The sequence below is a fragment of the Xenopus tropicalis genome, chromosome 6 (assembly GCF_000004195.4).
Source record: "Xenopus tropicalis strain Nigerian chromosome 6, UCB_Xtro_10.0, whole genome shotgun sequence".
NCBI classification, from domain to species: domain Eukaryota; kingdom Metazoa; phylum Chordata; class Amphibia; order Anura; family Pipidae; genus Xenopus; species Xenopus tropicalis.
Window position 1 is genome coordinate 28,114,989 of NC_030682.2, and position 26,785 is coordinate 28,141,773.

Sequence of the window (26,785 nt, forward strand, 5' to 3'; positions counted from 1 at the left end):
TTCTGTGTTTATGGTGCATAGATGTCGGCTCATTGCACTGTAACTAAAGGGCAGCTGGGTAAGGCAGTTAGTGCCCTCTCTATTTCAGCTTGACGTGACTCTAACACATTCTTATAACTGAGATAGAGATTCTGAAGGCAGGGCACCAGTCCCTTATATTGTAATGTTCTATTCATATCCTAATGTCTAGGCAGTCACCAACAAAAGGTCATTGACATTGTCTATCCTGCTTTTCCCAAATGGATACCCATAGGAACAGTCATCACCCTCCCCTCCTATAGATTATTTTTGGCCTGTAGGTGCCCAAATGACTTCTTTGTATGAATTTGCCCCTGGGCAGCTGATGTGAGGGGGTGGATAATCGTCTCATTCCATTGGAAACGTTGGGCAGTGCTGCTTCCCACTGTATCAGTATTTACTAAGCTTAGGCCTGGGGTCTCCCTGAGGTGTTAGGGGATATCCCGGGGGGAGGGGGGTGTTCAGAGGAAGTTACCACTGCAACACAAGCAGACACATTGCCCATAGATGTAACCAGGACAGAGTGGGCATGTTCCACTGCAACTGTGACTGACTTGTCCCTGTGTGAATGGCCAGATGGGTATATAGGTGGCCAAATCAGGCAAAGATCCAGTCATTTGGTGGCCAGCTTAATTCTTAGTTTAGTTCTTCATTAAGCAAATGCTTTATTGATATTGTGTCTTTATCTGGGAACTTTCTTTCTCCCAAGTTAGTACATATGTTTCCAGGCTCAAGGTTACACTACACCAGGGATCCCCAACCTTTTTTACCCAAGAGCCACATTCAAATGTAAAAAGAGTTGGAGAGCAACACAAGCTTGGAAAATGTTCCTGGGGTTACAAATAGGGACTCTGATTGGTGATTAGGCAGCACCCCTGTGGACTGGCAGCCTACATGAGGCTCTTTTTGTCAGTACACCTGGTTTTTATACAACCAAAACTTGCCCAAAAGCCAGGAATTCAAAAATAAGCACCGGCTTTAAGGCCACTGGGAGCAACATCCAAGGACTGGGCAGCAACATGTTGCTCACGAGCCACTGGTTGGGGATCACTGCTCTACAGGAACCACTTTTCTAGTGAAAGGGTTAAGGAATCTAAATATCATTTGGGCTCACACATTTTAATTGCCCCTGGCAATCTTTCTCATTCCACCCATGAAATCTATTAGCGTTACCCTGACATTCAGCAGCCACTGAGGAGTGATGGTGCCAATTGCCTAAATGATGTAAAGTCCTAGAACCAGTATAGGCTCCTGACAATTTAATTGACTTGAGAAATGAAGGATAAAGAACCGAACGACCTTGCATTAGAGGAACACAACGAGGCTGTATTTTGTGAGCGGCGGTCACGGATTCAGACCATCAGCCGCCAATAAATGGAGAGAGTAGCGACGGGAAACACTTACTGCGCTGTTAATTATGATCAATGACAGAGCAACCTTTAGACTTTCACTTTCAGAAAGAAGCACTATCAAGTACATATATATTGTGAGAGATACAAGCAGTAAGAACTCCATTGTTAAAGGTGGGATACATGTAGCACCAGGGAAAATGCCTGGTTTAGCAGCAGCTAATGCTGTATTCATGCAAATGGATTAGGAAAAGCCGGGTAGGTGAGTCCTGGAGTAAATGGAGGGGGAGTAGCTTAGGCCCTCTATTCCATACTCCAGTTTAGCATTTTGATTTGCCCAGCTGTAAGTAGCTGCCTGATTGGGCCGCAGGTGAGCAGCACATAGAAGAGCTGTGGGATTACACATCAAGGGATTCAGAGGGGTGCACTCTCAGGGCGGAGCACAGGGCAGGGGGGCTTCCTGTCTGTGTGAGGAACTCCCAGAGGGGCTGGGGGGGTGCTGCCTGCCTGTGTGAGGAACTCCCAGAGGGGCTGGGGGGCTGCCTGTTTGTGTGAGGAACTCCCAGAGGGGCTGGGGGTGCTGCCTGCCTGTGTGAGGAACTCCCAGAGGGGCTGGGGGTGCTGCCTGCCTGTGTGAGGAACTCCCAGAGGGGCTGCGGTGCTGCCTGACTGTGTGAGGAACTCCCTGGGGGGCTGGGGGGCTGCCTGCCTGTGTGAGGAACTCCCAGAGGGGCTGGGGGCTGCCTGCCTGTGTGAGGAACTCCCAGAGGGGCTGGGGGGCTGCCTGCCTGTGTGAGGAACTCCCAGAGGGGCTGGGGGCTGCCTGACTGTGTGAGGAACTCCCAGAGGGCTTGGGGGGCTGCCTGACTGTGTGAGGAACTCCCAGGGGGGCTGGGGGGCTGCCTGCCTGTGTGAGGAACTCCCAGAGGGGCTGGGGGGCTGCCTGCCTGTGTGAGGAACTCCCAGAGGGGCTGGGGGGCTGCCTGACTGTGTGAGGAACTCCCAGAGGGGCTGGGGGGGCTGCCTGACTGTGTGAGGAACTCCCTGGGGGGCTGGGGGGCTGCCTGCCTGTGTGAGGAACTCCCAGAGGGGCTGGGGGGCTGCCTGCCTGTGTGAGGAACTCCCAGAGGGGCTGGGGGGCTGCCTGACTGTGTGAGGAACTCCCAGAGGGGCTGGGGGGCTGCCTGACCTGCCTGTCTGTGTGAGGAACTCCCAGGGGGGCTGGGGGCTGCCTGTCTGTGTGAGGAACTCCCAGGGGCTGGGGGGCTGCCTGTCTGTATGAGGGGGGGCTGCCTGTCTGTGTGAGGAACTCCCAGGGGGGCTGCCTGTCTGTGTGAGGAACTCCCAGGGGGCTGCCTGTCTGTGTGAGGAACTCCCAGGGGGCTGCCTGTCTGTGTGAGGAACTCCCAGAGGGGCTGGGGGGCTGCCTGTCTGTGTGAGGAACTCCCAGAGGGGCTGGGGGGCTGCCTGTCTGTGTGAGGAACTCCCAGAGGGGCTGGGGGGCTGCCTGTCTGTGTGAGGAACTCCCAGAGGGGCTGCCTGTCTGTGTGAGGAACTCCAGAGGGGCTGTCTGTCTGTGTGAGGAACTCCCAGAGGGGCTGGGGGGCTGCCTGTCTGTGTGAGGAACTCCCAGAGGGGCTGGGGGGCTGCCTGCCACTGCAAGGAGCAGAGAGAGCAATGACCCTGTGTTTGAGTGCCGGAATGTTTAGGCTTGGTGAGAAGCCAAACTGCGCCAGAAGCTGGGGAGCTGGTATCCCAGGAGGGGAGAGACAGCAGGGCTGAGTGAGTAGCCCAGAGAGTGTTCACAAGTGTGAGAGTCACCGTGGATGTGTGAAAGCCATTGGGGATGGTGAGAAGCCCTGGGAAAAATGTTCCAGTTTGAAAGTTACCCTGGAAGGTGAGAGCCCTGAAGCAGGGACAAATCATCACCATGTTTGATGAACTGTTTATGAACTGACTGTAATGTTTATGTTGGGAGGAGTTTACCCCAAATAAACCTGTGAAACGTGGTGTCACATGTGTCCCTGTCTCTTATGCTCCTGATCTTCTGCATAACTGCCTACCATAGCTAATTTCCCCCCAAATTATATGTACAGTCAGCATGTCACAATATATATATATAATCGATAGCCAGTCGGGAATGCTGCTGGAGTAGATCAAGGCGGTTGCTGCAGAAAATGTGAGCAATTGAGTTCTACTGTATATGAGCATCACAGAAACTGTCAAAAATCCATAAGAAAATAGGAATTGGTTTGCTATATGGGAAATAGACACTGACTGACTCTTTCTGCCCGTTGCTGCAGCCCTAGCTATGGCCCATAATGTAGAGACAAAGGTAGGTTTGTACCCATGTACATGTTGTTTCCAGTTGGTATGATCCATAAACGAACACAGCAGCGAATGGTGAGTGCTGCCTCCCATGCTGACTGTACAAGGAGCAATTAAGAAGAAAAGTGGAAAATGTTCCAAGCAATCTGTTAACTATAGCACCTCTGATAAAGCCACTATGTGACCAGCTGCATGCCCTAGGTTTAAAAGTCTATATATTGCCAGTGAGGTTGTCCATAGCAACCAGTCACATCTTTTTAATTTTTTTTTTTATTTTTAACTTGCTGCAGCCTAAGCAAATCTAATTACTAACTGGAAATTGCCTGAATACCACCAAGAGCTGGGATGTAACAATAATATATATGTGTGTACATGTATGTATTTGAATGTGACATGTACCCTCCTATATGGCAATAAAAACATTACTCCAGACTGCTCCTCTGAGCACCTTTATACTTGACCTCATTTATATACTGATGAACATGCAACTATAGCACCCCCTGCTGTTCTGCCTGGGCAAGAGCTGGGCCCAATACCAACAGTTTACGGATGCAGAAAGCACCCCCTGTTCCTTCCCTGCTCACTTCTGAAGCTCCTGCCACACTAAGCAATAGAACAGATTCTCTGGTTATCTCTCCTGTTTTATTCAGCAGCATAACTTGTACTCACCTAAGGTAACTTCTATCTGGGGATATTGTATTAATTACAGGTATGAGACCTGTTATCCAGAATACTTGGGACCAGGGGTTTTCCAGATAAGGGACCTTTCCATAACTTGGTTCTCCATACCTAATGTTTGTTAAAATCATGTAAACATTAAGTACACCAAATAGGATTGTTTTGCCATCAATAAGGATTAATTATATCTTAGTTGGGATCAACTACAAGGTACTGTTTTATTATTACATTAAAATTGAGTCTATGGGAGATGGCCTTCCTGTAATTTGGAACTTCCTGGACAACAGATTTCCAGATAACAGGTCCCATACCTGTACCATGATGGCATAGGGTCTCTGTGCCACATTCATAGCCAACAACCCTGTGCCACATTAGATTAAGTATCTTCCATATTCCTCCAGGACTGCCCTTTCCTTCATACCCAGGGCCAGCGTTGGAGTGGCCACTCATGTACCAGGAAAACTCCCTTTGGGCCCAGATGTCAGCAGGTCCACCTGCTCCTAACCATATGGCATATTTCATAGTCATTACCTGTTTCTGTATGGGAATAAAAAGTGGATGGAAGGATAGATAATATCATGTAAATAAAAGACTAGGAGATTAAAGAGGCTGAGTGTGGAGAAGAGGAAAAATCGTTTGTAGAGTGGGCCTATGGTGTAAGGGACTCTGGTGGGCCCAGGGATGCCAGTCTGACTAGAGTTGCCACCTGGCTGGTATGAAACAGGCCTGACTGGAAAATCTCCAGCTAGGGCTGCTACTGGTACAGGTATCGGACCCCTTATCCAGAAACCCATTATCCAGAAAGTTCCGAATTATGGATAGGCCATCTTCCATAGACTCCATTTTAATCAAATAATTCACATTTTTAAAAAGGATTTCCTTTTTTCTGTAAGGGCTCTGGCACACGGGGGAGATTAGTCGCCCGCGACAAAACTCCGTTTGCGGGCGACTAATCTCCCCGAGTTGCCTACCCCTGCCATCCCACCGGCGAACATGTAAGTCGCCGGCGGGATGGCAGACGCGGCGGCGCGATTTCGCGCAAATCACCGAAAAAGACTCGCGAGGCTTTTTCGGCGATTTCCTGAAATCGCCCCACCGCGTCTGCCATCCCGCCGGCGTCTTACATGTTCGCCGGTGGGATGGCAGGGGTAGGCAACTCGGGGAGATTAGTCGCCCGCGAACAGGGAGTTTTGTCGCGGGCGACTAATCTCCCCCGTGTGCCAGAGCCCTAATAATAAAACAGTACCTGTACTTGATCCCAACTAAGATATAATTAATCCTTATTGGAGGCAAAAAAATTCTATTGGGTTTAATTACTGTTTAAATAATTACAGATCCAAATTACGGAAAGACCCCTTATCCGGAATACCCCAGGTCCCGAGCATTCTGGATAACAGATCCCATACCTGTATTACAGATTTACTGACAATGTACTTGTTGGTAAATTAGTAATACCATATAAAGCCCTCCCTTTCCTTACCTTCTTTGCTGCCAATCAGCCTTTATACTTACAGGCCCACCTCTGCCCGCCTATTTCCCCTGCCCAGTCTGCCCATTTCCCCACCCTTTTTCAGGACCCATGTGCCTTTTCCCGCCCACTCCACCCATTTTCCATCCCTCATGTCATAGCCCTGCCCCCCAAATAACAGTACACCCCCAACCTGAAGGCTGATATTACAAATAAAAAGAAGGTGCAGCCTGATACTGCCCAGGTTCTGCCTTGTAGCCAGCGTTCTTATCTGCCCTGTACTTCAGTCTGTGCCCGGGGGCAGTGTAACGTTCCCCCGGAGATCAACAATGGAGGAACCAGGAAGGCACAGGGGTTTCTGTGTATCAGAGCTCTATCTGCAAATGTCCCCTTTTAAAAGCAATACAATTTTCCCTCTGCAGCAAACATGACAATAAGGAAAGAAAACACACATGCCGATTGTATGGGAACATCATTTTTTGTCGTTGTTGTATTTTTCTTCATGTTAAGAATAACATGTAAGTTACAGCCACCATTTGTATATAGCATAATAAATAAATAAATCCATGTACCAGTCCCACAGGGCTACAGAACCTACAATTCATTATCTACAAAGGCCGTTTCTGAAGTATATACAAATGCATACAAATCGAAATTCTGGAAAATAAAAGTACTTCCCACAAATATGCATATACAGTATTCAACAAAGCTCATATTTAAATAGTATTTCCTTTTTTTTTATTGAAAAAACATCTTTAACAAAGTGGGGTATGAAAAAGCAAGATGGAAGTCACAGAAGCCGACCTTCAGTATTGGGGGGAGGGGAGGAGCCAGAATGCTGAATGGCCAATAATACTCACTGGTGCATTCACAGGAAATGTTCTTGGTGTTTTCATACCCTTAGAGTGGCACAGAGAGACAGCAATGCACATAAGGCTACATATGTACTAAAGGGTGACATTTACACCTAGGTAAATATTTGGGCAACCTCGTATTTTCATGTGTCGCATCCACCAATTTCAACTCCAAGTAAGAATATAAAGTCCACTGGGCACAAACGTATGGGAGAGGGAAACTCATAATCACTGGTGGGGGGGGATGCTACTACTGTTTCACCTAAATCACTTACCCCTATATGTAATAAAGGCACTAAGGTTGTCCATAGCAACTAATAAGATGTTTGCTTTTAAACAGGTGACCAGTAATTGCTCCCTGGTGATTGGTTGCTATGGGTTACAGCTCATGGGCAAACTTAGTGCCTTTTATTACATAACCTCATCACTTTCCAGGCCTGGGATAGAGTCATTTTAAAGTCATTTTAGTCACTGTGGGAGGTGCCTAACAAGTTGGCACAACCCAAAGGTATTGTGTTTCCTTCACTTTTATGCTTAATAGCAGGGAATCCCTATCCAGGGATAGGTGCGAGCAATGTGCACTAGTGGGTGCAAAATGGCACCCATCAGCATGCACTACATTAAGTACTTGCCACCTGGAAATGATGAGCTGTGCGGTTCCACCTTTAATGGGCACAAGGGATGTCCTGATATGGCTCATGTGCTGCCCCATTCTGTATGCCTTATTGGCCAGCACAAGCACTGCCACCCACAGATTGGCTCAACTGTTTCACTGCACAATGTGGGCAACAAATTCCAAGTAGGTGTGATCACTGGATAAGCATCCCAGGTTGGTGATTAGAGTGACTGAGGGAGGGGAGGTCTAACAAATTGGCACCCCTTAATTACAACTGTAATGTAATTTAATTTTGATAGAGGCCATCTAAACCTAAATTCCCTAATGGTTTGCAAACTGTTAGTCCTACGCCCCATTCACTCTAATCACTAACCTGATATGACCAATTTCTTATCTCCAGGGTGCAGGGCCGTATTTCCCATATGGGCACTGGAGGGCCTGTGCCTAGGGGGGCAGCCCTTTGATGCCTATATGGTAAATAATTATTTTTTGTGTGAAAAAAACACTTTCCACCACCACTGGATCCTGTCCTATGAAATCTGGTGGCAGAGGTGGGGAGTATGGGATACTTGGCTGGCACTGCAGGCAGAAATGACATCATTCACATGGAAGTGACATCACATGCAGCACTTTGTGCAATGATGTCATTTTCACTGAGGGACACAGCAACGGAACGGTGCCTAGGGCAGCACTAGACCGAAAAGCAGTTGTGGTTGGGAGGCCATACAAATAACGAGCTCTCAGGGCCCGGCTTGTTACTCCCCTTTCCTTGCACACTCTGCATGGCAGCAGCAGAACCCATGTTCCCGTGAAGGAGTGCGTTGTGCATGGAAATGTTGACTCAGTATTGTGCGTAAGTCTGAGCAGCGCACTATCCTGCTTGTGTTCCGTGTGCGGCCAGAACCCACGACACATCACTGCTAATTGCTGGGCCGCACACTGGGCTCTTAGGAACTTTCCAATTCAAATAACAAACATGGGAATCATTTAAGTCTTTTCAGCCCAGGCGCGGTAATTCTACAAACTCTGCTATTTGCCTAAGCAAACCTCGCCCTTCTTTTATATAAACTTCATACAATGGGAGCAAAACACCCTCTCGGGGCCGGCTCTGTACGTTCCACTCTCTTACCCCCTCGGAGGTGCATTTAAATATCACAGCTATAAATATATATATTTCTATATTTACATATATTCATGACCAATTCAGGGCTTTGTGCATATCGACAAGAATTTTGTTTTCATGCATTTTACGTACCAAATTCACGTGCTCTACGAACGAAAAAAATAATTTTCGGTGCATGATAACATAATGACTCCCTCCGAAGTGACTCCGAAACGATTTGCACGAAAATAGAATACAAATATAACAATTTCTCCTCTGCATGCCTACCTCGCACACTGGGGTAGCCCCGTTTTATTCCGACAGTGGTTTTGCAAGTAAATAAGTTACGGATAATACTGAACACTACGGTGGATTGTGGTACCTACGGACAAATGAGCCTCTTTGCCGCCAGATGCGTTTCTAGCAGGGAAGAGGCTACAGAATTGGATAGATTCATATGAATTGAATTCAAATAGTCCCAAATGGTATTTTTGTCCCACGTTTAGTTCCAGTCACCAGTGATTTACATGGAAAATGTACGACTGTGTAGAAACCATGCAGGAATTGGGGGGGGGGACATATAAACTTTGTGTACAAGACATAGAAAATGGCTGATAATGTATTGATGTGTAAAGAGTAAGGCAATATTAGCTCTGGTTTCAAATTAAAAAATTGGGGAGGCAATTTTTTTAAAAAAAAGGAAACTGTGGCCTTTAAATACTCAAATAAAAACTCATTCCGAGTGGCTGTGGCTGAGAATGTGAGGAAAACTGCGACGTGTTTTTATCTGGAAATAATAGATCTACTTTTAAACTGAACATAAATGGAAGAAATCCTTTGCAGTGATCACATGTAGGCTTTCAATGTGTCCCGCCGGACAAGGATAAGGCGCCCCATGCCTTTTTGAAGAGCAGCATCCCTTTAAGGAGGGCAGACAGATGGGACGTGTTAGCCACAGACACAGCTAAAATGCATGGTCTGGGGGCAGAGTCACAGTCACACCGGGGCAAGTTGAAGATGAAAAGACTAGCAAAAATATAAAAGTCTATGTTGTTGCTGCACGGACAACTGGGATCCAAATACAGAAGACATGGCGGACGCAACCAACCAAATCGATGTAAAAGGGAGCGTTACAAGGACGGGAGGAAATAAAATCACAAAAAAAGGTGTCTAGCGAGCAACATTACTGGCGGATATACACATCCCTGTTCCAGTCCGCCTCGTTTCGCTTTCTAGGAACTTCCCCATCCTTCTCGCAATGCCGATCCCTGGATTTATGGCGGCTGCGAGGTTTGTTGCATTCATTGTGGTCGTGTTCCCTGTCCGGTTCATTGGACCGATGCCGGCTCTCTTTGTGCCTGTGTTCACTAACTGCATGTGTCTCGTCCCGATGGTTATGTTCCCTGTGTGAATCCGGGGGAGCTCCATGCTCCGAAGAGAAGTCCTCCTTTGGGTCAAGGTAAACTGAATCTCTGTTTGCTTGGGTTTCGTTATCAAATGTGTCCTGCCTGGAAAGTCCTCGGCTCCCTCCGCTGCGGTGATTATGGTGCTGCGCGGAGGAGGAAGACCTATGATGGGACTTTTTCGTTGCTTCAGCACTTGTGTCTTCCTCCACCGAGCCAGTTCTTTCTGGTGCCGAATGCTGATTCTGGTGGTCACCCTGGGAACTCTGCTTGCAGAGAAGGAAAAAATATATCAGTCTTCTAATATTTAGGCAACAATCACCCATGTCACAACCAGTCATGACATTTGGGGCAATATCATTTAGGCTGCTGATTGGCTCTAATGAACCCCATTTATATAAACACCGAGAGTCAGACTGTGCTGATGATGCACCTCATGGGCCTTGCAGCCCCAACTGACAAAGGCCCACTTCCCTTTGCTAACTGCAGGCACTAGCGCATCTCCCTCTCCATCATGGCCACAAGTAGGAAGTGTTGATATAAAGGCCCCACTAACATAAACACCCCATTAATGAGAGCCCAGTACCTGTGTGTTAGAGGCAGAGGTTGGAGTTATGGGAAGAGTTGCGGTTGTAAGTGTGCGGGAGAGGAGCACATTGGTAGGGTTACTGCTGGGAGGATGGGTTGCCTTCCAGTAGGCTTCTAGGTAGTCGGCTAGGTGCTCACATGCATCTTCAAGCTGGTTTTCATCCAGAATGACATCAAACATTTCCTGGGAATCACAAGTGTACGGTTAGAATGCAAGAAACACACAATCACACACACGCTTATTCAGAGTGGAAAAGGCACCCATAATGCTATTTAATTAGGAAAGTGGAAGATTGTTTTGTCCAGCTACCATGCAATTTTGGTCTGGCCCATGGGTTTTATGTAATTTGGGTGCACCCTCAAAACAAATGAACATAAAATTGCTCTGAGCGAACTCCTAAGCACTTTTGCAATTATTTTTCTAGTTTTTAAGATATAAGCAATTTTTTAATTATTTTCAAACAACAGTGCCCCCTGCTGTTAAGTTCAGCCATCTTGTGATGTTGAAGAACTGACAACAGAATGATCAGCCGACTCTTTCACTAACTTTATGTTATAAGAACGAGAGAGGCTAAATACTAAACATTATATATATTATATTATAATCATTGTTCCCCTTTACGTTTCACCAGAGAGAGAGGGGGAGAGAATGGGGAGGCCAATACCCCAGTGGGCAGAGCAGGTAACAGGAGCAAGGAGATTCGTTACCGGAGGGCACTGAGCAAGCTTATCGGCCGCCACCATTTGGACATTAAGATGCTTGGCCTGCGATTTTCCTCTTGACTTTATTAACCTTTGTAAAACCTGCAGAATAAATGAAATGTAACATAAGGACAATGGAATGGAATTGATTGTAGTACAGGTATAGTGGGTGATTATAGTATAGGTATGAGATCTATTATCCAGAATACATGGGAACTGTGTTTTTTTGCAGATACAAGCGCAGAGCAGGGTGCAAAGGGCAAAAACATGGTTTCCATGCAGCCCATGGATGAGAACCCAGAGACTCAAAAATAGAATGCAAGGAATGTGCTTTCTGCATGAATACAGCACTGCCGGTCGTCAGCGGAGCTACACCCATGAGGGGCAGAGGTACAAAGAAGCCCTGTACTTAATGGCTGCCCCTTAGTTCCCCAGAACTTCTGTCCAAGGCTTTTGTAAATGACCCCTAAATGGAAATGTTAGCGTCCAGAGCAGCGAACTGTCAGGACAGTGGGATGCAGTTGAAAATGAGGACAATGCTGGGAAAACAAGGGTTTGTAGGAACCTAATTGAAATAGGATTTTATGAAATACATAATATGTATGATATACATACTTCTCCTCCGCCTTACAGTACCTGTTGTATATTACATGCCATTCTCTGTGCTGGGGCTAGCCATGGGCGCTGAGGCCAGGCCTGGACTGGAAATCTGTGGATTCTAGCAAATGCCAGAGGGGCTGCAGTAATAGACAGTAGCGGCATAACAAGAACACTCTGGGCCCCCTGCTAAAAATTAATTGGAGGCTTGGCGCAACAGCTACCCATTACATAGTAAAATAGTAACATAGTAAGTTGGGTTGAAAAAAGACATACGTCCATCACGTTCAACCATAATGCCTATATATAACCTGCCTAACTACTAGTTGATCCAGAGGAAGGCAAAAACCCCATCTGAAGCCTCTCTAATTTGCCGCAGAGAGGAAAAAATTCCCAAGATGGTAATCGGACCAGTCACTGGATCAACTAGCTGCCCCCCTGCCTGTTTGTGCACACACTTGCTATTTTGAATCCCAGTCCAGGCCTGACAGAGGCATAGGAGGAAAACCTACAATTCATATTTAGAATAATGAATACTATTTACCTTTGGAGAGGAAATCTTCACATATACTATGATGGGGGCGAGGGAGGTCTTGCCCAGTTGAGTTGGATGGTTGATAGTATCTGCATCGAGAACTACAAGCTGTAACGTCCTCGCAAGCTCAAAGATTCGCTCAATTTCACTTTGAACTTCGGCTGAAGGTGCAAAACAGAAACACAGGTGTGACTTTTACATTCGGTTATTACATTTCTGCCTGTGTCACAATGTCAAACAGATAATGCTGGAACAGTGCTATCGAGCTTCTCCAGTTCAGCGTGGGAGGGACTAACTCAGTGTATATATATTCTACCCATACCCACCCAATCCTCACAAACTCCACCCAGATGTTCCCCAAACCCCACCCCCTTCTAAGCAGTGTGGACCCTAGGTTTGCAGACTGATGGGCTATTAGGTACAAGATACAGAAACACACAGTGCACATCTGTACATCTGTTTTTACCTTTACCCATTCATATGCATAAATGCACCTAGGCATTTAGCCACTGATCCCATACGCTTCTACCAACTGTATTTTGTTCCTGATTTGCTAACCATAACCAAGTTGGATATACCATACTGTATGTAACATGTAAACCCTCAAGCCAAATTTATGTAAAGTTGCTCCTAGTGGTCTTCTGAGCACTTTTGCAATTTACATTATATTTTTTTTCTGGTTTTCGAGATATTTACAGTTATGTCAAATTCATTCATTTCAAACAACTGCTCCAACTGTTGGTCAGCTTTTCTGACCCACCTGACAGTTCGGAGGAATTTGGAATGCAGAAGATGTTGCTGTGCTTAGAAAAGAGCAGATAAGAACAAATGGATGTTTCCCTGGTTATTTCTGAGCAGAGTAACGGGAACACTTACAGTAGCTAGCCTTTGGAAGTTTCTCCTGACTGTCGGGCCCAACTGACCAGCAGGTGGCGAAGTAGTTTCAGTTTAATGAATATAAAACAACTACTTATACAGGTATGGTACTTGTTATCCAGAATGCTCGGGACTTGGGTTCTCAATAATAGATTTTTCCATAACTTGGAGCTTCATACCTTAAGTCTACTAAATATAATCATTTAAGTATTAAACAACCCCAATAGAATGGTTTGCCTCCAATAAGGATTAATTCTATCTTAGTTGGGATAAAGTACAGGTACTGTTTTATTATTACAGAGAAAAGGGAATCATTTAACCATTAAATAAACCCAATAGGGCTGTTCTGCCCCCAATAAGGGGTAATTATATCTTAGTTGGGATCAAGTACAAGGTACTGTTTTATTATTACAGAGAAAAAAGGAAATCATTTTTTAAAAATTAGAATTATTTGCTTAAAATCGAATCTATGGCCTTCCTATAATTCAGGGTTTTCCGGATAATGGGTTTCCATGTAATTGATCCAATACCTTGACAACTAGAAAAACAATGAATGTATATTGTAGAAGTGCATAGGAGAGCGCTCCCATTCATTTTGAGGGTTTGTGTTACCTTTACACGCCTGATAATCTGCAGGGACATAGCTTAAATGTGTGCAGAAGCCGCTAGCTTTGGCAGGCACAGCGAGGGTCACTGCGGTATTATAGTCTGTCTATAGCACATGGTTTGCATCAAGGAGAAGAAAAAAATCTCCCACATGGGTGGGAGCAAGTGTTGATTTGAAGTGTTGCAATTCGCAGGGAAAGGAAGGAGCTTAGAGAACCTTAGAGAGAGAACATTACTTGTAGGAAAGTTATAAACCTTTCTGTATCCTTGCAGCAACTCCAACTCTTCTTACAGTCCCAATGGAGAAATGTAACAACCTATAGGTGACGATGCACAAAGTGATAGACTGATCCGATTGCTCAGGCCTTCGACTGGGGGGTCCATAAATAGCTGTAAGCCTGAGACAGTCCTCAGTCAGCAAGATTTTTCTTTGAGCCCAATTAATATCTATGTCATGGTCACATGTTACTAGGAGTGCTTTCTTTAGGGGCTATAAACATGCCAATAGGTGAATAACTAGGTCTAGGCCTGGAAGACTTAATGTATCTCAGTTAATGGGAACCTTCTCTCAATATAACAGTTCTGGGCTCCGACACCTTTTCAGCAATGCCATTGGGATGAAGGGCAAGAACTTGATATACTAGAGACACTATGGCTCCAGCCTATGAGTCCTTTCCCCACACCCAAGCCTGACGTTACCGCTGAACCAGCCATGGCTGAAAAAGTATAGGAGCTCATTCATGTGCCAATATTATAATTTGCATAGGAAATATACAGGGTAGAATGATTAGAGATATAGGCTGCCCTTAGGGTGTATATAGTACTTCTCTTAGTGACTTCACAAACACAAAACAAAACACACAGCAATCACACAGCAACAGAATGAATTACATACCCAAAGCATCTGTAATGGTATGGCATTAGTGAAGAGAAGAATGGAATAAACCAAACACATAACGGGATAAATGAGGGGAAAATAAATGGATCAAAACACAAGCGAGGGGTATTCTGATCCATATTCTTTAGTATAGACAACATGTAGCAAATATGGACAATAGGACACAATAATGCGGTTATTTTGCAATAGAAAAAGTGAGGGTATCCGAGGGTATCTTTCCACAGTTCATGGATTTATGGGATCTGACAGGTTGTGTTATTGTTTCATAAACTGAGTTCATTTTCCATTTTCTCTTAAACACCCGATACAAAGACACAGGATGATTTATCTACGATTGGATGGGGAGTCCTTCAGGTTTCATGTTCTTTCACCCATCCCATTTAACAAACTCTCTCAATATATACACGCACCCCAGTTCACCCAGAACAGATCTCACAGTCCTACAGAGTCAGGCTGAGCCTTTTAGGTCTAAAGGGAATTGTTTCACTAGGACCTAGTGGTGGTGGTTCAGCGATAAAGTACAATGAGACTGATAAATGTACAGGAGAGGATCTGAATGGAAAAACAAGTAATAAAATGTGACAATAACAACAAGACTGTAGCCTTACAGGGGCCGATGGGATCAGTGAAAAGTTGCTTAGAACTGGCCATTCTATAAAAGTTAATTTAAAGGCGAACCAGACGGGGCTGTGCAGAGTTGCCCCAGGAGAACACTATAAACATGTTATTACACTAGGCAAGCACATGTTAACATAACACTGTTAATATTTTATATTATAGTGATACTGTGGTTCTTTGTGAATAAAAGTAATATAATAGTGACGATGCCAAGCCAATGGCTAATCCCTAGCAATTCCTTTCAACAAGACATGGCGGATATTGCACTTACCTAAGCTTGATCGTGTATTAGACCTTTCTATGATTGCATGTTTACTGGGGTTATTTAACACTGAACGTTTGGCAAGGGAGATGTCCGCTGTGACTCGGGTAATGGATATTCTGAAAAACAGATGAATAGAAGTAAATCACAATTTTAAACTATTTATATTATATAAAACCTAAAGGATAAAGTAAGTTGAGTGAGCAACAAGAGCTCAGTATACTGTATATAAACAGATATATTAACTCTGCACATTGTGGCCTGCAGAGACCCATGCTTGATAATGTCACGGACGGACGAAAAATTCTTTCCACCTTCCTTCAGAGCATCGCTTGATGGAATCTGACTGTGTCTTGGCACGTTTTGTAATCTAATGCTTGGTCACATCGGTCTCATCCAAGCCCCTTGATATATTCCAGTTTATACAAGTCCCCGAGCCACTGAAGGAACCACTTCACTCCTGAGCAAAGATCTAATTGACAGTTGTGAGAGGAGGATGGAATACTAACATTTGTTTAAGTAGCCGCTCTCTTTCCCCTGGCGGCCTCTCAAATGCCTTCTACCTGATGGACTCCAGACCTGCACAAGCACTTGTTCTCAACACTACAGCTATGCCAGATCTTTAGGGAATGTTCATTAAGCAGTGGAAAAAATGTGAACAACTTTTAAGGTTCCTGTCATCAATCCACACTCTTCTTTGTGTCTGTGTGTCTGTCTGTGAGTGTAGAACTATGCTGCCCCATTGACTCTCAAACTAAATGTCAAAACAGGTTACAAAAGCAGGGAAAATGGAGACTAGATGAATGGAGGTCAGTATAAATTTGTGCTAAAGGAGAAGTCCGGCTTCTGAACCAAAAACACAACACAGAAATCCCCAATATACCTATCACTGTAATCTGTTCCTTCAAAAAGGAAATGTGAATAAATACCATTTTTATATGCTGAAATCCAGCTGCAAAACAGTTCTTCTCTTTCTGAATCATCTGAAATCCTGGCAGGGGAGGAGGGACTAAAACATTGATGTTACAAATTGTAACAACTTCTCCACAGCTTACAGACAGCATGCAGGAACTACATAACCCACAATGCATTGCACTGAGATGTCCCTTTCCTTATTGACATCACATGTACAAATAATTGTGGGATTTGGAAGATGCAGGCTGAAGGCAGCCTATATATTGATTGAAATTATGTTTAATTTTCAAAAAGCACAACTAGTGTTTGGGTGGAGTTCCCCTTTAAACAACAGTTCGGCAAAAACCAATCCCTGTCTATGCCAAAAAGCTTTCCCAAATTCAAGTAGCTCTCAGCAGCCAATCAGCATGCAACAGTTACAGGTCTACTGTGTGAAAACTAACAATTCTGGGATGTACATTCATCCGGTGGCAAAGCACCCAAACCTGGCCAGGGAGCCTTTGATTCATTTCCATGCATAGAACATGCATTTGGAGATTCCAATGCTTCTCAGCCTATCATTAATATATATTATATTATATTATGGAAATATGCTGATGCTATGTAATTACTAGGGAATAAATAGAATATTTCCTGAGCCTTAGAATATTGCTAGCCCCTTATCCCCTTACACCCAAGAAATTTTGGCTAAAATATCCAATAGGTTGGTCATGTCTTTAACATTATTTTATGAAAAAAAAAAAAAATAATAAGTAAATAGGCCCCAGAAAAGTCCACTGTTATTTTCAATACTAAAATACAAAGATAATTGATTTTTGCCTTACCTTCCTTCAAATCTGTGTTTTAAAAAATCAAATAATGCTTTTTGCATCATATCCGTCACCTGAAAAGAGAGGGCAAAACCAAATTGAATTATTCATGGTACTTCTTGCTTTTATAATCTCAGACAGGGACGGCTAACCTGTCACTCAACTAGGAGTTTAACAGCTGGAGGGCCTAAGAAGGGCCCATCCCGATCTATGCAAATTGCTTATTAACTTACCTTTGTGGCCATAAAAGCTCCTACAAGAACTTTCTCATAACATTAATTTGTAGTGCAAGCAAGAGGGTTGGCCATGCTTAAAGGAACAGTAACACTAAAAAATGAAAGAGCTTTAATAAAAATATAATGCACTGTTGCCCTGCACTGGTAAAACGGGTGTGTTTGCAACAGTAACACTACTATAATTTATATAATAAGCTGCTGTGTAGCCCCGGGGGCAGCCATTCAAGCTGGAAAAAAGGAGAAACGGCACAGGTTACATAGCAGATAACAGATAAGTTCTGTAGAATACAATAGTGTTTTATCTGTTATCTGCTATGTGCCTGTGCCTTTTCTCCTAATGACTGCCTCCATGGCTACATAGCAGCTTATTTATATAAATTATAGTAGACTTTCTGAAGTAAACACACAACTTTTACCAGTGCAGGGCAGCAGCACATTATATTTTAGTTACTTTTATACACTTTCATTTTTTGGTGTTACTGTTCCTTTTTTAATGATTTCTGGCAAATATTAAATAGCAAGAGGACTCATCCAAGGGAACTGGAAATGGTGGGAGTGGAGATCAGGCCTGGACAGTGATTAAAAATAGGCCCTGGCATTTGCATTAGGTGAGGGAAGGATGGGGAATTACAAAATTTGAAATTACCAAGTGGGTACCAATCCTACCCCATTACCTCTACTGCACTCATACTGGATCATTAATTGTGTGGAGAGCACAGCTGCACTCATAACAATAAAAGAGACAAGTTTTTCATTAAAAAAAAAATAAAATCTGGCTGATAATTTTACCAGGGGTGTTGTTTTTCTTTATCACAGTAAAGCCCACCATCCCCCAGCCTCCAGCCTCACCTATGGAGCATGGCACAAGAGCAAATGTCAGCCATGACCTTCACATGTTGCATTCAATCTCCAGCAGGTACAATGTTGCTGATGATTGAAAACATTGGGGGATGCTGAGAATCATCTGAAAGAGCCACGTTCTGGCAACGCACAGGCCTTAATGAGACACTTCTGTGACATTCAGCCAAGTTGTACATCACCCCCATAGTGGGTCCATATGTGCCACAGACGTTCCTAACAGTAATTACAATCATCATGTGTCCAGGCATGACGTCTCAGCATAGCAAGTGATCCTTGCAGCCTCTAACTTTCAGCTAAGAGTCATTGGAAACAAATTGCATCGTAGCTTGCTAAGGTTTTCTCTGTGTATAAGGAATTAAACCAATGCACCAAATGGTTTCCAATCACAAATTCAATTTTGCTCATAAAAGGAAAGACTAAATAATTCTAACAATGAGCCAACAAGGACTCAATCTTCAAAGGTTTCCAAGTGATCCAACAGTTTTTAATTGATCTTCATTATTTATTTTTTTATAGTTTTTGAATTATTTGCCTTTCTCTTCTGCCTCTTTCAGTCTTTTAAATGGGGGTCACTGACCCCGGCAGCCAAAAACTATTGCTATGTGAGGCTACAATTAATTTTATTGTTATTGTTACTTTTATTATTTATTACTTTTTCTGTTCAGCCTCTTCCCTATTCATATTCCAGTCTCTCATTCAAACCAATGCCTTCTTGCTAAGGGAAATAAGACCTTATCAACCAGATAGGTGCCGAAATACCAAAATAACTAAAAAACCATGAAATAATTAAAAATGAAGACCAATTGGAAATCATCTCTTAATCATCTACATCATGCTAACAGTTAATTTAATAGTGAACTACCCCTTTATGTACAGTAATACCTGGGACCTTTCAGGGTTTGTGCTTTAAGACTGAGAGTCACATTTTGGATGATGCCCATCATTGGCAGATATTGCAGTTGTTAGCATTTACTTTGTATTTGCCTTAGACATGGCAGAATAATTATTTCCCATGTTTATCTTCTATGATCATTGAGATGGAAGTTGTAGTCTTATCATAGCTGTAAGTGACCCTGTCTCAGGCTGGTTGTTAAGACACAAGCTTCCTTCTCTCACTTCCCTCAGTGCTCCTGTTGTGTTACAATGCCATTACTGGAAGATAACAGATGGCATGGAAAGTGGAATAAACCACATGGGAGCTTAACAGTAAGAAATATCCTGTATGTTTAGAACAACCCATAAGGTTTCCAATACCTTGCAAAATGAGAAACCAGAAAGTTGACTACTAATGATAAACCAGTCTAGCAACGGCGAGCAAGAGGGCCAACTGCTACAGTTCATATGGTTGTATGTACAGTAGTGTTAGTTCTGCTGTGGCTTACCTCATATCCCTTTAAAGAAGGCCCCACTAAAACTACAGGTCTCATGGAAGGCACTACATCATAAGGAGGGATGTGCTCTGTCTGTACAAGGAGAGAATCCAATTAGCATTGTTTTCTCCTTTAACATGATTACAGGATGTCATATTTAAAAGAAATTTTGGAAAATAAGCCAAATACTTGCCCCTGTTATAGTTACGATATTCTAAACTACTCATTCCTGTTTGAGATTATCATCACGGTGGCTTGTCTATATGTCACCTCTTGGTGGCTTTGGATGTCTCTACAAAGGATGTCCTTAGTGGGTTGAGGGAAATAAGAAACGGGTGTTCATGTCCAAAATGGCAGGTCCTCTTGTTTAATTTACCCACCCCTTCAATCTGTCCTTTGTACTTTGGCCTATGTTTTCCCACAAGGCGCTCCTGTGATACTGGGGGCCCTGAGCTCTGCCCTACACTAAGGGGTATATATATCATGCTGTGTAAAAAGTGGAGTGAAGCATTAACGGTGATTAGAGATGTAGCGAACTGTTCGCCGGCGAACTAATTCGCGCGAACATCGGGTGTTCGCGAACGCGCAAGTTCGCGAACTTTCCGCGTATGTTCGCAATTTGGGTTCACCGCGTTTTTTTTCGCTGCGTTTTTTCTCTGCGTTTTTTCTCAGCCTAAAAAACGCTGCACAACCACACATGGCATTTTTCAGCCTAGTACTGGTGTAAGCAAATCCCGTTTCCATGGTGCTAATAGCGCGAAATAGCAAAAAACGCCGCGTATTTCCGCTAGGTCTGCCCGTTTTTACGCTACGCTTTTTCAACAAAGTATTTTTTAGAGAAATTTTTGCCCTTGATCCCCCTCCTGCATGCCACTGTCCAGGTCGTGGCACCCTTTAAACAAATTTAAAATTAGTTTTCTGGCCAGAAATGGCTTTTCTAGGTTTTAAAGTTCGCCTTCCCATTGAAGTCTATGGGGTTCACAAAGTTCGCGAATATTCACGCTTTTTGACGTAAGTTCGCGAACGTGTTACATTTCAACAGTTCGATAACCAAAGCACTGCTATGAGCAACATCACCATTAATGTTTTACTCCACTTTTTACACAGCATGATAAATATACCTCTTTGACCAAGACCTGATGATATAGGAATGAGATAATTCTGTGGGGCAGCAGATTAACATATCAACTAAACAGCGGGCCTAGTCTTTAAGGGTGAAGACACACGGAACTACTAGTAGCTGCTACTTTTTCATGGCTACTAGACTTCAGAAAATACCTTGCCATAGACAATACTGAGAATTGCCTCTGCTAAAACACATGTAGAGACAATTGTCAGTAAATAATCAGCATTGTCTATTTCTGTAGTCGTGACAAGTAGCTGCTACTAGTAGCTCTGTGTGTCTTCACCCTAAACCTGGCTGGAAACCTGGGGGTCCAATGCATCCCTACCAGAGATTCCTATAGTGCTTGGCTGCCCCTGAACACTTGAAATGGTGGGTAAATGGCCCACTACATTAACAATGTTGGGCACTGCATTACACAGCACATAATACATGCAGTTTCCTAAAATGTAGTGATTCAAAATCCAGTTTAGAGAGAAAGGGTTAGTGTAAAACATAAATGTTAATCCATAAATGGTAATCCACAACAGGTAAGATCAATTACATTTTTCAGACAGAACAACAAATATCAGAGAAAGAAAGAAACAGACAGAACACAGTAACACCAACACAAAATGTAATTTTTCAAACAGAACAAGAAAGAAAGAAAGAAAGAAAGAAAGAAAGAAAGAAAGAAAGAAAGAAAGAAAGAAAGAAAGAAAGAAAGAAAGAAAGAAAGAAAGAAAGAAAGAAAGAAAGAAAGAAAGGGACAACAGTAACCACAAACACAAAATGCCATTAAAGCACAAAAAGCAATACAAGGCAATAACATAATCAGCTGGTTTGGCCCACTGTTGGGTACTTGCCATATAACTGACATCATGAGCAGAGAACAGCTGAGTTATATAGTGCTTTCATTTACTCTCACAAGTTATGAGACATTAAACCTGTCACTTTCAGAAGGGACCTTACACTCTAGAGCCGACCCATTGCTATCTCTATGATATAATTAGAACATCTTATTTAGAATGGGGCTCAGACTCCAGGTTACAGTACACAAGGCAGTGAGTGCTTGGGTAGCTGACAGCTAGGTCTTAATGGACTGGGATCTCTGCTGTATCATCTCAATTGGTGAAACTCGTTTCTCCACATATCTGCTACTTATTTCGCAGTTGGTGAACGACAGAAATTTCAAAGTAATGTACAGAGGTATGGAAAGACCCAGTGCACCCATAGCATGCCGGCATTGTGACTAAGCACTGAGAGCACAAAATGCGTCAGGCTATGCGGTTTTAACCTCCTCCTTAATAAAAGGCTATTTATTTTACTATGTTTGGTTTGGAGACGTCTCTTTGGGTGCCTGCTTCACATCTATATTGCAAACAATACATTGGTGTAACCTATTTTATGTGACCACAAAACCAGTTATGTTTGGAGATATTTTATGTATATGAACAAGTGGTACTGCCAGACCATGTTTGTTGTATTCCATTTCACAAGTTGTATAAGTATGGCATCCGTTATTCTGAAATCCGTTATCCAGAAAGCTCCAAATTAAGGGGAAGGCAAATATCTAGCAAATAATTCAGATTTTTAAAAATAATTCTGTTTTTTCTCTGTAATAATAAAACAGGACCTTGTAATTGATCCCAACTAAGATATAATTAATCCTTATTGGAGGCAAAAAAAAATTGGGTTTATTTAATGTGTAAATAATTTCTTAGCAGACTTGAGATATGGAGATCCAAATTATGGAAAGATCCCTTATCCGGAAAACCCCAGGTCCCGAGCATTCAGAATAACAGGTCCCATACCTGTACCTAGTGGATGAGACATTTGAATACTAGCTAAATGGAACGGGCATGTTTAACAGGTGGTTAGGGGTATGTGTACAATGCTAACAAGAGGCGGGCACAGCATTGACTCCAACACTGTATGACTTTTGATCAATACAAATTCAGTGCCTGCAGCTGGTAAGATTTCTACTTGAGAATTCAGGGGTATTGACCAATGAGAATAATGAGATGAGCTTGGACTACTTTGATGTTTTGACAGTCAGCTGTTCCCAACCATAATGTTCTGTCAATTATTCATGCCATTAAATAAAGGAGATGCACAGGAGGGTCAGATGTCGCAACCTGAGCCTGGCAGCGTTTGCCAGTAAATATCCTGCCACTGGGATTATTGATGGCCAGAAGTGGAGAAGGTCTACTGCTGCTTATGATGTCAGTGGCAAGATCAACATTGTTGAGGTCAATATGAACTTACCGATTTTTGCTTCTGTTTAGCTACAAGCAGCATGGAAAAGAGACAAAGAACAACAAGGCATGCATGTTATTGACTTCTCAAGAGACACGGACGTTTAACAGGACTTGTAATGGGACACAGAGCGGAGGAGCAGCTGGACACGTGGCTTTGCAGGAGGCTGGTTACCTTCTTAAAAAAGGGCATTCTTTTCTCTTTGGAGTGGGGCGATGTTAGACTGTTTGCACTGGGTTTAGGGGAGCGATGGTTGGCTGGAGGAATGTCAAGCTCTTCTGCCTCTAAGCCAGTGGCATCTAAGTCTATAGCTATATACAGACAAATCATGTAAAATGATCAGAAGAAACATGACAAGGAAGAAATTATAGCCAAAACACAAAATAATCAACTGTTAGGGTTAAAGTTAAAGCAACAGAGAGAGAGACTTAAGTTGAAGGTCCCAGATCTACAGCTGTGCCTAATGTTAAAAGAAAAGCCATTAAGGGGAAAACAACACCATGAATATTACCCCTGTTCATGTTTTGTTTGTTTCACCGTACAGATTAAAAATGGCTGAATCAGCTAGAATCACCTTGCGATTTGTCACGTTCTACAATGAAGCGTGATAACAGTCAGGTTAATACTTGCTGGGGCTTATTTACTACATGCAGCACTGCTTGCAAAGTGCAAAAAAATTGGTAATCTGTCAAAAAAGTTTTTGCAATTTGTGTCCTGCCTGACAAATAGAAGAATTGCCATAGGGGTGGGCCAGTGGTGGCAAGTAGGGGTCTCCTCTCCCATCTCCGGCCTTGATCCCTGCGTCATTGGGACATGCAAGTTAGGGATTACCGGCAACTGCAGGCCACAGTGCAGCCCTGTACCTTCCCTACGGCAGCCAGTGAGGACAGGGCTTTCTTTATTATGCCCACTCTGCATCTGGAACCGGATTTCCATTCTGGCAATAGGTGCGGAACACATCCAGACCCAGACACAGGTGGTTCTTAAAGGAGCACTAAGGGGCTGATAGCTTTTAATTCCATAATTCCAAAAAGTTGCTTGCTGCTTCACACTAGCATGACTAAATCATCACCATGCTGTCGGCCAGAGTGAATGGAAGGATAGAAAGGTGGCCATAATATGAATGAGCGCTTAAATGGTATCAATTCATTGGCCTGTGGGTTGATCCATCACCAGGGTTGGACTGGGGGTGCAGGGTTCACCGGGGTTGCCACCCCAGGGGCCCACACACCCACCACATGTGTCATATTGTGTTTAAATTGTTGCTTACAGGGTACCCACACGTAAAAATCCTGATAATAAAAGTCTTTAGCAAAGTAAATATTTACTTTTATTAAAACACACATACCTGTATAAAGGTATGTAAAAATCTCAGCTGTTAATCATCTATTGCCTGAGGCGGGGCAGTCAATTACTTTCACTTTCCATGCAGCACTTCCTAAATGTCACTGCACTCCTCACATTCCACCTCCCTCCTCACTGCCTATAACTGTGTAGCCTGTGCATGGGCATTGGTCCCCCATTCTGGCAAGATTTTGGCAGGATACAAAACTTGCCTTAATAACAATGCCCACAAAATGGCACCTGCCTGCTAGCTGGGATTGTGAATTCCAAGATTGAAAAAAACAAAATGTAAATGATCTATATTGTGTAAAGTTTTTGTTGATAAACTAACATGATAGAAAAGGATGTGGAATTCCCTTTAATTGAAACACAATTGGAGCAATCAGACCTAATGTGTATGTGTATATAGGTCTTTTTTCATCTTTTTGTGCTATATTGGACCTTTTCTAGCTAATGTACAGACATTACTTGTTGAGTGATGTGCAAGATTATGTGTAAAACACTGGTTTTTGACCACTAGAGAAAAAATGCTGATGAAAAGCCGTTGGGGGTGGAGGGTGAGTAGAGAAATAATCTGATAAATGAGCAAAATTGTTAACAAAATTACAGAATGTCAGGAAAAAGATGATAAATGTGCTAAAATTAGAATCAATGGTAAAATGCCAGGAATCCCTCCTGGACCTATGAGTAATCTCCCCATAATTGTGTTTTCTAAATTTCAGCTTTCTTTCTGGGGTTGGAGAAATGCAGAAGATAAAGAGAAGACTTGGGTCATTATAGTGGCGCCAAGGGTGTTCTATGAAAGGCTTTGCTTACCGGATGATGGTGGAGTTGATCTTCTGGAGCTAGGCACCACGTCACCCAGACTGGAAGAAGAGTTTCCCCCTGATTTACTGAGATTGAGAAAAGAATATATATATTTATTACTTGGGTACAAACATGGCAATTTGCCCCTTTGAAGCAGTATCAGAATGATTAATCTCTTGTGATAACTAGAAAATATAGAGCATAGCAGATACCTAAATGTTTAACTAGCACTGCATTATGTGTTGCTATCCCATACCTTTAAAGGGATACTGTCATGATTTTTATGGTATACTTTGTATTTCTTAATTACACTAAATAATTCACTCTACCATTTAAAATTTTATTATTGAACGAACAAATTTTTTTTTAGTTGTAATATTGGTGTGTAGGCGCCATCTCAGTGCATTGTGCCTGAGTCTGAGCTTTCAGAAGGAGCCAGCGCTACACATTAGAACTGCTTTCAGCTAACCTATTGTCTCCTACTCACATATATTTGGAGGAGTCCCAAGCCAGACTTGGATTTCTTACTATTGAGTGCTATTCTGATACCTACTGGGAGCCGCTATCTTGCTCCCTTCCCATTGTTCTGCTGATTGGCTGCTGGGAGGGGGGTACCTGTTAGCGAGTGACCCTCTTCCTTCTTATGTCTTTCTGCCACTTAAACAAAAAAGCTGCTTTTCCCTGTACATGTGTTGGCCCCGGGACCAGGAAGACAGGAGGAAGATGAGTTGGTGCACTTTTCTGCTGACAGGGGCACCAGTCAGGGGTAAAAGGTAAGCGATTACAATCACTGGGAGGTGCCTAATATTCCTTCTCCTTTAACTTCTACTTTGCTTATATTTGACAAGAGGATATATAAGTTATACAGCATATATAAGTGAATATGTTACAGGATATAGCCAGCTCTTGTGCGTTCCGTATAACAATAATGGAGTTTGTGTTTATCAGTTACGACTGCATAGAGCCGTGTGTTATCACACATTTATCTCATTCAAGTGACCGGTGACCCGTAGCAGGGCGTAGGGAGGCAGGGGCATGACAGCGCCATAGGGGTTGTAAGCCACTCCCAGCTAGTTTGGGATTGGTGGGTTCAAATGGCTGCAAGTCAGGGGTATAAAAGGAAGCTCTGTGCTTTCCCGCTTCCAGTCCATTTTAGGCAGTACAGGAAAACGCCCACCCTCCCTCCCCAAACAGGTGAGTTGATATTATAGTTTGGCTGGTGGAATGGTTGAGTCCGGGAACCAATGGTTGCATGGTTATTGGTGGTTGGCACGCCTGGCACCTCAAGGGTAAGGAGGTGTATCAGGAAGTAAGTTTGTTGAGGAGTTGGTGGTCCCGGGCTAGGATGGCAGCTGGCAGTGCTAGTGGCGTTGCGCAGTTATTGGATTGTTACGGTTGTTTGTTATACAAACGTTCAAGTTATCATATGTTCATGATATGTTTATCTTATTTTCATGTTATGTTTAATATGTTTATCATATGTTCGTGTTTGTTTATGGTATGTGTTGGCCGGCACAGCATTGTGTCAGGAACAGGTGCCGATACAGCAAATCCTCCACTAAGGATGATATATTATTTTTGCAT

The 26,785-nt window shown here is 43.3% G+C and overlaps 1 protein-coding gene across 9 annotated transcripts in view; it reads right to left on the reverse strand.

Moving 5' to 3' along the window:
- Positions 1-6,300: 6,300 nt before the first annotated feature.
- The window catches only part of cacnb2 (calcium channel, voltage-dependent, beta 2 subunit), a 143,446-nt gene continuing 122,961 nt past the window's right edge, over positions 6,301-26,785 (reverse strand). For 4 of the 9 annotated variants that reach the window (XM_031903929.1, XM_018094793.2, XM_018094795.2 and 1 more), the window contains 9 exons: positions 25,211-25,287; positions 23,225-23,361; positions 19,702-19,782; positions 17,238-17,296; positions 15,508-15,617; positions 12,248-12,399; positions 11,113-11,208; positions 10,403-10,588; positions 6,301-10,085 (listed from right to left, as the gene is read on the reverse strand). In XM_031903929.1, coding sequence (XP_031759789.1) covers positions 9,597-10,085; positions 10,403-10,588; positions 11,113-11,208; positions 12,248-12,399; positions 15,508-15,617; positions 17,238-17,296; positions 19,702-19,782; positions 23,225-23,361; positions 25,211-25,287 — 1,387 coding nt within the window. In that variant the 3' untranslated portion in view covers positions 6,301-9,596. Of the gene's footprint in view, positions 10,086-10,402; positions 10,589-11,112; positions 11,209-12,247; positions 12,400-15,507; positions 15,618-17,237; positions 17,297-19,701; positions 19,783-23,059; positions 23,080-23,224; positions 23,362-25,210; positions 25,288-26,785 lie in introns of all 9 variants that reach the window. The other 5 variants (XM_031903931.1, XM_018094798.2, XM_031903930.1 and 2 more) reach the window with 3 other exon arrangements.